Raw genomic sequence first — 14608 nt, 5'->3', positions numbered from 1 at the left:
TCAACATTTTGAAATTCAGTTTTGTTGCTTCCTGGGCAAAGTCAGCCTCAAAAACATTATTTGAAATGTTACATATGTAGTGCAACAAAGCAGAAGTGTGGGCACAATGATCTTACAGCATGACATCACATCGATATCAGAACTAAAAATCCTGATGGTTATATATGAAAAGCAAAAGAGAGAAACCCAGCTCCAATTCTGACACGTATAGTCACTTGCTTTAAGACTAAACAACTCTGAGAACACTGCCTATGTATCATATCATAAACCCTGAATTCTTACAGCAGCTTCATAGTCACAGCAGAAATAAAGTTTTACACTTACATTTTTGTACATAGACACACACACAAAAAAATCTATTGTAAAAGGTTAGCCCTGCAAATTACAAAACCAAACAAATTCACTCCAGAGAGAGGGAACAAGTCAAGGAATGATTAGTTGTCATCATAAAAGCTTTTCAGTGCTACAGAATACTCCAAGAATTGGCTACATACCCAGGAGGAGGGTAAGGGAAAAATCCTACCAAATGAAAGCAGTGAAAAATGGGATGATAGTGGGAAAGAAGCTATTGTGACATGACAATTACTGGGAACAAAACAGAATAGTTTGTAGTTTCCAATCTACTTTGGAACTACACATCCTTGTCAGGACTTGACGCTTTAACAGCACATTTGATTAGATTTAATTTATTTTTTAAATAATCTAGATTTTTTTAAAATAAAAGTAGCCTAGAACACCTGACAAGATAATTTGGCAGAAGCATGCCTTAATGTCTAATTATACTGCATTACAAAACACTATTTCAAGTCAGTCTTACCCCATCCAGCTGGCAGGGGGCCAAGAGGATCAAACTCTTTGCTTTGCATGGAAGAAAAGTCCTGGTTCTGCAAGTCACACAAACAAATGGTGCATTGACGACTAGCCTCCATCCATTTGCCTTCCAGATGCTCTAACATAGCCATCATAAATTATTAAAGTAAATGCATTTTTGTTAATTTTACATATAATAAGAGGCCAAGGTTATTTTATTCCACAGAGATGGCACATGTTGTATTACAAATTTGTCTGTTATTTAAGCTCTCTTGCTTCCTTGTACTAAGGATTCACAGCTCTTCTGTTTGCTAATTTTATAGCCCTTGGCATACTTAATTAATTGCAGTGCCAAGAAAATTATTCTTTGTGAAGTGCCCCTGCCTACACAGAAGGCAAATTAGTACCACAGTACCCAAAACAACCAGAAACCAAATCACTTCAGTCCTGCATTTAGTACTGTTCTCCCTACCACCATTTACCAGGTGCGTTTTTATTCTGTATATATACAGCAAATTTAGAACCTATGCTGTTTTTAACAAACTAGTAGTATTATATGGAGTTATCCAAAGTCTATTATTCAGAGGTAAAAAAATACATTTGAAATTCTGGAAGGGTTATTTTCCTCTACCTTCATAGCACTTACTTTACCCAGAGCTGAAACATGTCCTGTGAGCCTGCCTTCCTTCTAGGCCATTACAAGGCACAATTTAAATCAAATAGCTTATTACTGTGCTGCAGTTTGCTTTGAGCTTCTGGCTTTTGTTAATATTATACATTCATTTTACCAAAGAACACCACATATATTCAGCTGACAAAGTCCTTCACACTGCCTGCAGTCATTGCAAGGACATGAACTAAGGTTACTGAACCAAGGCTCATGCTGTATTAACAAATGTAAAGATACTATGTACCACAAAGAATAAACCATAACAAAATCTTGTGTCTTTGCTGGGAAAAGTCACCTACAAGCATTCTCAAAACACAAATACGTATACAGTTTTAATATGTAGAAAATAGACTAATGGGTTGAGAATTTGGAAAAGATACTTCTCTTATCCTTTATCAGCATTAGTTAGCATTGAACTCCTTACCCCATATATAAATCTCTGATTAAATTGCTGCATGGCTCCTTGAAGCTGACTGCGTTGAAGCTGCCACTGCTCATAATTTCGGACAGACTCTAACGTTGGTCTCTGCCATGTTGTTGTTCTGGTGAAGTGGTCAACATAATAAATTCTCCCCATGTTGTCAACTCGTCGCTCCCAGCTTAAAAAAAAATAAAAAAATAAAATTAGAAGCAACGGTTCTCAGTAGCTGACAACTTTAAGGGCTCAGAAGCACATTTAGGAAAACAGGCAGTATGTTTGGAAGTGGATATAAAGCATGGGATCATTAGTAGACAATTTTTTCCTCCTTTTACCCTCCACTAAAACTGTGTGTAAAGAGCTAAAATTGAAGAGAATCACTTATTTTGTTTCCAAGTCAAACTCATTCGATTTACTGTACTTTCACTTTTAACACCGAAAGGTTTAAACCTATTTTTTTTAAATGCTACACAAACCACTGTCAACGCTGTACTGTTATTATGGCATTTATCCCACTCAATTCACAAGTCTACAGGTTTGTCCTAAAAAGACAACAAAAGCTCAGACAGTTTGTCTGTACAATGCAAGATTTCCTCATTCTCTTTCTGACAAGATCTGTTGGTTTGGGCAGAAAATGAAGTTTTGATGTTGGTGTGTGTGTGTTTTAATTTATTTTCAGTTCATATAAAATCAATACTATTTACAAAAATAGTGAATCATCTTAGAGTTTAAAACAAGTTGAGTACAACAGGTAAGTTCCTTTTTATGAGACAGTCTGCCAGCTTGTTTATTCCTTAAAATCAAATTCTCTTTAGGGTCCCATGTGTTTTTACTTTGTAATTCTGCATAACATGTGAGCCACCTGATTACGAATAAAGTGCAATAAAACAATCGTTTTTCCTTTCACTTCAGGAAAAAATAAAGACAAAGAACAAATAAAGAGTACTACTTCCATTTGTGGTGAATGGAGTCAAATCCAGTTGGAGGCCGGTCACTAGTGGAGTCCCCCAGGGCTCGGTACTGGGACCAGTCCTCTTTAACATCTTCATCGATGATCTAGATGAGGGGATCGAGTGCACCCTCAGCAAGTTTGCAGATGACACCAAGTTAGGTGCGTGTGTCGATCTGCTCGAGGGTACGAAGGCACTGCAGGAGGATCTGGATAGGCTGGACCGATGGGCTGAGGCCAATGGTATGAAGTTCAACAAGGCCAAGTGCCGGGTTCTGCACCCGGGGCACAACAACCCCAAACAGAGCTACAGGCTGGGAGATGTGTGGTTAGAAAGCTGCCTGGCAGAGAAGGACCTGGGAGTATTGGTTGACAGTTGGCTGAATATGAGCCAGCAGTGTGCTCAGGCGGCCAAGAAGGCCAGCAGCATCCTGGCTTGCATAAGAAACAGCGTGCCCAGCAGGTCCAGGGAAGTGATTGTCCCCCTGTACTCAGCTCTGGTGAGGCCGCACCTCGAGTACTGCGTTCAGTTTTGGGCCCCTCGCTACAAGAATTACATGGAGGTGCTTGAGCGAGTCCAGAGAAGGGCTACGAAGCTGGTGAAGGGTCTGGAGAACAAGTCTTACGAGGAGCGGCTGAGGGAGCTGGGACTGTTTAGCCTGGAGGAGGCTCAGGGGCAACCTTATAGCACTCTACGGGTACCTGAAAGGAGGCTGTAGCGAGGTGGCGGTTGGTCTATTCTCCCATGTGCCTGGTGACAGGACGAGGGGGAATGGGCTAAAGTTGCGCCAGGGGAGGTTTAGGTTGGATATTAGGAAGAACTTCTTTACTGAACGGGTTGTTAGTCACTGGAATAGGCTGCCCAGGGAAGTGGTTGAGTCCCCATCCCTGGAGGTCTTTAACAGACGTTTAGATGTAGAGCTTAGGGATATGGTTTAGTGGAAGATTTGTTAGTGTTAGGTCAGAGGTTGGACTCGGTGATCTTGGAGGTCTCTTCCAACCTAGACTATGCTGTGTGATTGTGTGTAAAGAATAACACCACTGCCTGTTCTAAGAGCTGGAAAAGCCTAAAAACCAAAGATGATTTATAAGAGCATAGTAAATTAGCAGCTGGGAACCCTGAGGCAAGATCAAAGGACTGTAAACAGTAACCTCAGTATAAAGAAGTAACCAAGGGCATTCTTGCTCAAGCTAATAGTTACCTTAATCCCAAAATAACTTTCTGTGGTTTTGGTTCTCTTCTACTGTCAGGGGTGTCTGCTGTTTTTAGCTTTAACCCATTTTTCACACACACGCACTTATTCTTTGACAGGAAATTCCAATTCTGTTATCTTTAACATTCAACTCTTTTCCACACTATATACTATGCATTGTTGCAGAACTCTTTGGAGATAACCTGGAGCAATTGTTTGAGCTCAATGCTATTTACAAACTTGCTCTTTAGCTTTAGTAAAGTGACAGTCAATTTTTGATACAACCAATCCAAGCATATCCTAGCCATGGAGACGATTTTGCATAGCTCACCTTGGAGGAAGAGGCTCTGGCCGATCCCACGTAGTTCGTTTTTCAACATGATCTACATAGTATATTCGACCATGTTGGTCTACTCTTTGCTCCCAACTGAAAATAAAACAATAGTTTTATTTTTCTCAAGATGAAAGTACTCCAACCATTCATCTATAGTATAATGCATACAGTATAAAGAGGAGAAATGTTTGTTTTCATAAAATGCTTATTTCTATGTAAAACACCCGACCATTTTGGTACATGGTATGCACCCAAATGCTGTACAACATACAGTGGTACAACGTCCATATTAGCAGTAATTCTATGTTAACTAGAACAAAAAAAAATAAAAAATTGAAAATATTTTAGAAAAACTTTCTACATGACCACCTCCAGTTTCTGGAAAACTGAAGCTAAAACGCATGTATATGCATGCAGTCTTATCAAACAATGAAGCAATATTTTGTATTCAGTAATAAATATCTGTTCAGTTATGTATTGAACATTTGAGGAGCATACTCCCATTAGAATAACATTCAATTTAAATCCCCAAATTGCACAAATTTTGCACAGATCATGCATACACGGAATTCATCATAAGAGCACTGATGTATTTTCTAACTATGCAGCATCTGGGATACTGACTTACTCTTGTATTTGTATCAAATATAACATGGGAAGGAAACATACTAATTTGTCATTTCTAACAAAATCAAAACGGTTAAGCAAAAACTGATGTTTTCAAGTGTGCTTTTATATTTCACAGTTATCCTGTAAGTAAGGTTATTCAGATTTCTCTCACTTACTGCTTATTACCCGACTTAATTTGCAGACAGTTATAATCACCAATTATACCATTCACATCAGCAAGCTTTTGCTTTCCCTCACTCAGAGTCTAGAAACATTTATTTTTTAAAGAAAAAGTTGAGAATCTAAATCAGAGCTTTGAGGCAACAGACCAATCACCTGGCAAATTCCACATGCATGTAAAATACCACATTATGCCTGTACTACTCCCAGGAGCTGCGACCTCCAAAATACGGAAGACAGCAAATTATGTCCTCCAATAATAGCTTTTCTTTTACTTATACATTCCAGTATTTTACTACCTGACTTCATTTCAATTTGAAGACAGCAAGCTGCCTTGTGATATAAAACTTCCATGTTCCACTGACTCGGCAGTATATGACAAGCATCAGAAATACTTGCAAGTTCTAATTCTTCAAACTATGTTTGAAGATATACTAGATCAAACAGTTCAGAGAACTTCCACTTCAAGCATTTTGGAGGATTTTTGTTATACAGTAAAAGGTAGATATTATGAATGTTTCGGTATGCCTACTGCAAGAAAATAAAATGAGAAAAATCAGCACAAAAAATCATTAATCTCATACCCAGGTGGAAGAGGACCTTGACTGACTGTAGTAACTGCCTGAGCTGGAGCATTTCCTTGCTGGACCTGTCTTGATACTGGAGGTGTGGTGAATGCAGCAGTCGCAGGAGCTGTTGTTGCAGCTGTTGCCCCCTCAGGGCTTTGTTCTGAAGATGTACTTGCAGCTGTACCTGCCAGTGATCCTGCACTGGCCCCATCATTTTCTGTAGATGTGGATGAAGGACCATTTACACTTGCTATTATATCAGAGATCAAAAGACAGAAAGGGAAAAAAAACACTAACTGGTATTTCTCAACTCATCAGCAACCTATTTCAGAAGTTCTGAATCACAGAAGTAAACACGCAAAAATGTGTATTTTGAAGAGTCTGCTTACAGCCACATTTCACACTTTACACAAGAACTAAAAATGCAACTTCCTCTCAGTTTGTAAAAATGTTTTAATCCAAGAAAAGCCATCAGCCACATAATTTTGACATTACTGTTAAAATAAACTATGTTTACCAAAGCAAGTTGTCTGCATTCTGTAAATACTAAATGATTATAAACAAAAAGCTACTTGCTTGCATTGATTAATTTTGCATTTATTATTTGCAATGATATTATAAGGGATAATAAGTATTAATATCTTCAAGGAAAGATTGACATGATGTGGAGAAATTAAGGGTGTGAGATGGAGAATACATGCATTCTTTAACTGCTTTCAGCTTTTCTTTGTTTATTTTTTTTTCTGGATGCCATTTGCTGGGTGATATTAAAAGCTGTATATAAGTTAAGCCTTATTACTGAACTACACTGGATTTAGCTTTTAAAGTAATTACTATAGTCCAGTTTCCAGTTCCCAATAGGTATTTATCAACTATGATAATGGGATCACTGAAACAGATGGCAGTGCATGGGTGTGGAACAGTTAACCTGAAAACATCTATCAACTAACTTCTCAGGACTACATCTCAAAGTTTTGTAGTGTTTAAATGATCGGATAAAATAAAGCATTTATCTGTTTCTGTGCAAAAGAGTAATCAATGTTTTAAGTGCTGCTATTTCCAATAACTTAACTAGAATTGTAAAAACAAGTCACTAGTCATTCAAAATCCAGTATTATCTACTTGAGGGAGTTCAATGAGTCCTTCAGTAGATTTCTTTCCAAGTCTTATTAAACTTAACGGAATGCAATAGTAGCATTCCTTTGTGTTCTTTTGGCACTGTCTCCGTTACATTTAGCAGCATCACTACAATCATCATTTATGACACATGGAGGCAAGAAATTTCTAATAGTACAAACAATGACTAAACAGCATACATTGAATGCAAGCTGGAAGAATAATCCTTTAGAACTTCACTGCCAAAGCTTTTGCCGTGACAAAATGTAGTAGTTAAAAACATGCCTCAGCAATCACTGTGTTCATTCTAAGACTGTGTGGCTTATCGACAGCTTTGAAATGAATGTCTGCTCCTAGAATACATACCAGCTACTGAAGTAGGCCTGCACGGAGTCGGTGGAGGTGGTCTGGAAGGCCTGGGAGGTCTAGAAAGTTTGCAGCTTCCATTTGTGAGTAATGGAGAATCACTGCCATTAACAGTCTTGTTTTCATTGGGAGCAGCATCTTCAGAGTTTTCAAGGCCATTTGACTTGGTCCTTTGCAGGAGAAGACAGAAAGGAGAATTATACTAAGAGTCTGTGATTACACCAAGCTTTATAAAGAAATGAGAATGTAGTAGTTACTACTAGGTGAGGTTTTTACACTCATAAGGATTATAAAAGCCCATATATTTGTAGAAACATATTGATAGTTTATCTTTTGATGGATACAAGGTATCAACAGACCAAAAGGTAGTGCAACAGATGTATTAACATCTGTTGCTGAGATGCCCTTTTTCATTATCCAGCTCAATACAACTGTCTTTAGGCCTTCTGCATTTTGCTGCTCAGCTATTGCCTCCCATGAATGCCATTCATCTCTAAGACAGGAAGCTGACAATGATGAATGCCATTCATCTCTAAGACAAGACCAGAGAACAGCCTGTATGCATTGGCTCCACAGGGTGAGCACATGCTTAGAATACACAGAATGCTTCATAATTTTAGAAGACTTAACTACGTATACACAGATTTCTCCCTAAATTCAGTTCTGGAAATGGCTGGAGAATTTAGGACTAAGCATTCACATTCTGACCAGCAGCTGTGAATTAATATAAGCTTCTCAACTTTTCAAGCACTTAACTTTAAATACCAGTCCCCATCCATTCTGTACTGTTCAGTTATACATTCTGATATATTTGTGCCTCTTTGAGCAGAGTTAAACATATCCATGTCTTTACATCTAAAGCATTTTATTTTCAGAATTAACAGGTTGAGCAAAATAAACAGATCTATTAAAATTCTAGTAGACTGACAAGTCAAATACATAGGCCATTAGTAACAAAAAGGCAGCTTATAGTTTCAACCCAATATCTCTAAAATCACTAAGTACACACAAATATCAGTAGGTAGGCCTAATTAAATCACAGAGTCATAGAGGATCAAGCAGAACCATATATACGACCTCGGCATCTAACACACTTTTGGTCTATAGCAGGTGTGGTACATATGACAATTTATACCATACCGCAACAACCCTACAATAGATGACTATGAAAGCATGTACAAATTGTTAGAGACATTAAGTTTGCAAGAACTACCACCTAGCTTTTCCTCAGTCCCAGAAAACATACTGCCGCTCTTTGAATAATAAAGTCAAGTATAACCTTTCATTTTTCATGTACCTGGAACAGGCAGCAAACATTGTTATGCATATAGCAATAAGCACTGCTAAACATATTCCAGATTATTTACATGATCCTGAAAATAAGCCTTTAATGAGCACCAGAAACCCCACTGGTTAGTAGTAAAACTATGCATGTTACTACAATTATTATACTATTATACACTCAGACATTCGGAATACTCAAGCATGAAAACATTCTTCTGGGCATAAAAAATAGAAAATAAAACCGTTATGGAAAGACTCTAAACTACACAGTTCAGTGAGTTATAATCTATAAAAGAACAGTGGAATTTAACTTAGCTACTCCAGAGGTCATCTAAGAGTGTTGTGCATTGTACAAATACTTAAAATACTTGTAATACTAAAAACTAATTAAAGCGTCTTGGTGTTCTCATTGCAGGTTAATCCACTGGTCACACATCCTATCAACTAGCATGGTACATAATCCCATATCAACCGTAAAACACTGCAGTTATTAGACAGCTTTTGGTATCTTCTTAAAAAGCCTAAATATAATTCTGATACCTCCATGCTGTAAAACAAAACTGTGTAAAAAAAACAAACTACTGGCATTTATGCATCTGTGGGATTTTTATTATTATAATTTATTTTGAAACAATTTGGTTAATCACTGGGAGATTAAACAAATCTCAAAGACAACTTTTTACTTTAGTGCATAAGAGGGACCCTTGTCTTAAAAATGGAGGCTACACTCAGCACACATTAAAAGTAGAAATAGTCTGTACTTTGGAGTAAGACAACTCCTTTTTAGACTAGTTCTAAACTGCAGCTTGCTAGTTTTCCTTGAAAAAAATAAAGCATACTGTTACTATACTCTCTGAACTAGTTCCTCACAGTGGGGCTGGTCAAGCTCAGACACTCAACCACATCCTCAAAACAGAACAGAATTTGCCTGTGATACTGAAAAATTGCACTGAGCTCAAGAATTTTCACGAGTTATAAATCCAAGAATAATGTATGTGAAAAGATTCACGTTTTGAACTACAAATGCAAACTGATGTATGAGAGTCAGTATAACATCAGACGTACTTCAGTCCTCTTTAAGGCAGAAATGTATAAAGTAAGCCACTGTGAGAGCTAAAATATCACCGGTCTGTAGCTGTTAGCACTCTTAACTCAAGGTGCCACACACCCAAAAGAGACAGCAGGATATGCAAGCACCTTACAGCAATAGCTCAAAGTGCCCAGTGAAGAACAATTAAAGCCAGCACCCCTTCCAGCAATTTTGGTATGGCTCAGGGTAAGCAGAGAATGAACTATTACTGGGATTAATCATAAAAACAGGGTAACTTGATTTGCTAATGGACACAACCAAACCAAAGCATTTGTTCTGATGCCAAAGATGTCCATGCAATTTTACAATATTTTAAATGAAACAGATGAACACAGAAAAGATCTTCAAAGAGTAACTGCCAAACTCAAAGCCAGCATTCTCACAATATGTTGTTTTTAAAGATACATATTAACAAAACTAAATAAATCCATAAGGCATTTCTTTTAAGGACTTTGTAAGGCTGAAGAATATGTTATGTCTATAGCACACTTTTTCATGGAACAAAGCTTTTTGAGGACATGAGGAACACAAAAGGATAAAAACACAAAAGATCAGTCAGGTATGGAGGCAAACTGAAGCTAGATGTGGTTCATACAGAAAAAAAACAACTTAATATTTGAATGTACAATTGTATAGTATTTTTGTTTAAGGATACGCTCAGATCTTAACAGATACTGTTGCAGTACATACTCAAATTCTACAGTCATCATGTATGTAAAACAGACAATTCCTCATTCAGAGATGTAAACACTAAGACAGTACCAAAAAAATAGGGAAAAAACTTACCGTGTATCATTCCTTGCTCTGGAGCTATCATTCTGTATAGGACCTTAAATAACAGAAAGAAAAAGACAACAGTAGTATGAGCAACACTTTAAATCATTTCCAAGAACACAAAACAGTCTTTAATGCTCAGATTACTCTCAAATGTGGAAGTGATGCACTATAAGTGCTAGTTATCTACTGTCTTATTTCAAGACTGTATATATTTTTCATCTCTCTATATGATTTTAATGCGCTGCTGCTGTGAAGCATGAAAGCAGCAATATTTCCACTTTCTGGAAGTTAAAATACTACTTCGTCCCACTGTATAAAAATTGCTAAATGCACACAGGTCATTGTCTTCTGTCTCTGTAACAATATCAAGTAGTATTCTCATTTTTCAAGTGGAGCTTCCTTTTTATATTCTCTACCCTGTGTTGCTGATACGCAGAGCAGTTAGGGCAACAACTTATTTAAAATCTTCTGACTGGCTAGCAAACAACAGCAGGGACTTTGTTATCTGGGGCTATCCAGCCTGGACCCTTCCCTTTCTCTGTAAAATGTTTAGCATAAAGGCATTTGAGCAGGTACAGAATTTGGCTGGTCTCCTAACAGAATTATAGCAGCTCAGCCTAGATCTGCAAATGTTTTGCAACTGCTTATTCAGCTACCTTGCAAATATTTGCCTTTTGTGCCAGTACTCACAATGCTTGAATATATGATGCTGAAGTACTCATTCATACAGAAAACACAAATACTTTATTTCCACAGAACTAAACAAATTTAATTAACAAGAGAATCAGTTATCAGTTCTGATGGGAACTAACTACAGATCTAAGATAAAGACTATGATGTAAAGGCTTATAATGCTGTTAATGTGCTGTACATGGAGTTGATTTTAATTACAGAAACAGAAATCTTAACTTAAAAGGCTAGTCAGTAAACAGTGTATCTGCCTATCAGTACCTTTAGCTTTGTACAATAAGAATGTGTTAGACTACATTTTCTTAAGATTTCACTCTTTCCTCATCTGCTCCAGTCACCAGATGACCTGGTAACCCTCTGCTGAGCTTCTGCTTGGCACGTCAACATCTGCCTTGTACTGTAGAGCCCCAAACTATACATAGTAGTCAGTTCCACTATCTGCATGACTTTTTCTACTTAGTAGCATGTTTTTCTCAGTAGATGAATTTAAGGAAATGGTTTTAATCCATGCTTTTACTTCTTCCAATATTGCATTTGAGGAAAACTTGTTACTTTCACCAGGTGCTTCTGTCAACATACCTCAGCCCTGCTCTGCAAGTCCCACACAATCCAAGTATTTGGCTTTTCTTTACAGAAAAAAAGCCTTAAGAAATAATGGTTAAAAGCCTAGTGTGCTGCCTCAGTGTTCCTGTGATACTTGGATGAAATCAGAAATCAACCTCATTTAGTCCTTTAAAACAAACAAACCTAAGAAAAAATCAGAAGCCCAAAAAACTGCCTTTCTTGAACAAGCCAATCAACTACCTAGTTTATTTCTCCAGCATTGGAGAAGCTATCTGCTGTAGCTACAATCACTTTACATGTTTCTACTCTGCACTGTACATTTACCCTCAGACATGCTCTTTTGCCTGTCCTGCACCAATGGAACTGAAATTTCTTACTTTTTTAGTCTAATTACACATTTTACTTCAAGATTTTCAGCTATACTACTTATCCGAGACTGAAGATATCAACTTAACAGAAAGAATAGTGAGTCTCTCCCTGCAGCACTCCAGAGGTAACAAAATCTATGAAAGCATTTACTTAAATTAAATGAGATATTTAAAGATAATATAAAATACTGTTTCCTAGCCATTGGAATACTTATGAGACTAAACCAACCCGCTTTATATTGCTTTTCTGCTTACAATGTTATGAAAAATTGAGGGAAACTAAAGGCTTTCATTAAAGTAAGGCATAAAAGCAGTTTGGAATTGCTAGATAAAGTTAGTGAAGTCCAGAAAAGAAACATTCTTATCTTATTTGCATTACAGTAATGCTGATAATCTTTGCCATGGACTATGACTCCACCTCAAAATAAAGCACACAGGAGTTCTGGTCTCTACAAATATGAACTGAAAAAAAACACCATTACTATAGCATTGTGTTAAAACATCCAGTAGAAAAAGCTTTGTATACCAGACACTACATAGATTGTACATTTGAACTTACTCCTTGTACTTGAGGCATCACCATTGGTTAGGAGCTCAGGATCTACCTGCATCCCATCTAGACAGACAGACAAATCTCCTACCACTTCTGCTGGTTCTCTGTCACCAAGAAGATGCAATGTCACCACTACCTGTTCAACTGAAAAAGTACAGAAAAAAAAGTGGGAGTTTATCTTACTACATAACAAAGAGTACATTTCATTTAAGAAGACAATCACAGACCACAGTAATCATAGCTCACGCCCTCCGTATTTTTTTGTGCTTTGAGTGGTAAAGCTATTCATTTCCACGTCAGTAAAATGTATTATTTCTATAAACATGGGAATAGTAGAGCATAAGCTTGTTGCTGCCTAAAGAAAGGGTTAACATTACAGTAGAAATCAAGTTTCTGGGTTCTGCCCACACTACTTAAGCAATTAATATACCTGTCCTCAAAAATCTATAGTTAAGAAATGTAATTCACCTCATTTTTTGTTCAGAACAGATATCAATTCTATCTTCAGATTAAAGCATTTCAAATTTATCTAATGACATGCAGTTTTGCATTTAGAATATTTTTAAATCATTAGAAGACCTTGCATCACATCCCTAGACCAAATATATTTTTCCGGTACGTCATGTTTTTTCGTCGAAACTCAACTGTAAATAACCATGCCCAAACCAAAATTCAGCAATACAGCATGATATCAGGTGTCATACAGAACAATGTAGCTACCCAAGGCAATTTTTACCCACAATCAACAGGACAGTAACAGCCTACAGGAGAAAAGTTTATTACACTGCTATCAACATTCTGCATCTAGTGTCCACATTTGAAATTACAAAAGCAAAGACCTCTTCTAAGAACCGAACGCAAGTATGAGACCACATCGGTGCTATATGCTGCAGCAACACAAATACTGTAATGGATGTGTTGTATTCTGCTTTGAAGCTTCACAGGATGCACATACTGCCTAAAGACTAACTTGTTTTAAGATATGTTTTCATGCAACATGCCCCTGTAACACTACTTAGAACAACAACAAAGCTTCACATTTCCTGGTCTAGCACTAGGAATGTATCTGAGTTGTAGTTTTTACATTATGAAAAAAGAAATGCTTTAAATAAGCCTTCACTCCTGTACATAAAAGCAAAGTGAAAAATACTACATTTCCAATAACACCAGAGCAGATTGAGTATAACAAAGAAATATAACACTGAAAAAGTGTGAGGAAGCTCATAAATGCCATCTGCAGCAACAAAAGGAATTATTGAGGCCCATGTACAGTCTTTAGAGAGCTGCACACAGCACTCAAACTTATACTTACGTTTCATACTGTTTGATTTCAAAGTCTCATGAATATCCAGAGCAGCACTTCCCAGAAGGACATCGGATTTTAATGTTTGATGGCTCCAGACTCGAAAGGTTAATTTACTTACAGGAGTGACAATTCTGAAAAGAAAAAGTTGAATACTATGTAAAGGCACTGTTGGCTGAACTGAATAATCTACAACAACTGTTTTTAAATAACATTTAAGTTTCAAAGAAATTATGGTGATAACATTAAACACTTTTAAATTATGATGTTTTAGTACACGGTTACTTTCTCTTTTCATATAGGAAAGATACATAAATCAAAGGTGTTGCAAGACTTCACAGACTGGATACGTTTTTATTATTGTTTTAAGGGAAATACTTGTTACTTGTAGAAAAACTACTAGTTTGTAATTAACATTTGTGTAACCAAGATTAGAAAAAAAGACTGATTCTTGCAGGTTCACATTTCATGAATATTCAGCATCTGTATCCCTTGTAATGAGAATTTTCTACACTGACGGAATACAGCAAAATTTCCCTTCTGAAAAGTTTATCTGAAAATTTTAGTACATCCTGTAAAAAGGATAGTACTCAAAACTGTTCTAAACTATTTCAAGTATTTTGCAAAGATGAATGTTCTCCTGATAAATTGCTACATACTTGAATCACGTGAAAAAAAAACATATACATAGAAAATGATCTAACATTTTACATTTGATCTAAATAATGATCTAACATCTAACATTTCTGGCTGTACAACATATAT

General features: G+C 36.8%; 1 protein-coding gene across 3 annotated transcripts in view; it reads right to left on the bottom strand.

The window, feature by feature from the left end:
* ITCH (itchy E3 ubiquitin protein ligase) overlaps nt 1-14608 on the bottom strand; it is a 68250-nt gene that overhangs the window by 21968 nt on the left and 31674 nt on the right. For 2 of the 3 annotated variants that reach the window (XR_004755440.1, XM_035343498.1), the window contains exons 4-11: nt 13853-13977; nt 12547-12684; nt 10375-10417; nt 7215-7384; nt 5748-5982; nt 4372-4467; nt 1905-2079; nt 818-884 (exon numbers count right to left, since the gene is read on the bottom strand). Coding sequence is in view for 2 of the 3 variants with exons in the window: in XM_035343498.1 (XP_035199389.1) it covers nt 818-884; nt 1905-2079; nt 4372-4467; nt 5748-5982; nt 7215-7384; nt 10375-10417; nt 12547-12684; nt 13853-13977 (1049 nt within the window). In the remaining variant the exon portion in view is untranslated. The remainder of the gene's footprint in view (nt 1-817; nt 885-1904; nt 2080-4371; nt 4468-5747; nt 5983-7214; nt 7385-10374; nt 10418-12546; nt 12685-13852; nt 13978-14608) is intronic. The other variant, XM_035343499.1, reaches the window with a different exon arrangement.

Source organism: Oxyura jamaicensis, chromosome 20, assembly GCF_011077185.1.
Source record: "Oxyura jamaicensis isolate SHBP4307 breed ruddy duck chromosome 20, BPBGC_Ojam_1.0, whole genome shotgun sequence".
Lineage (NCBI taxonomy): Eukaryota > Metazoa > Chordata > Aves > Anseriformes > Anatidae > Oxyura > Oxyura jamaicensis.
This window is presented reverse-complemented; position numbering and strand designations above follow the sequence as displayed.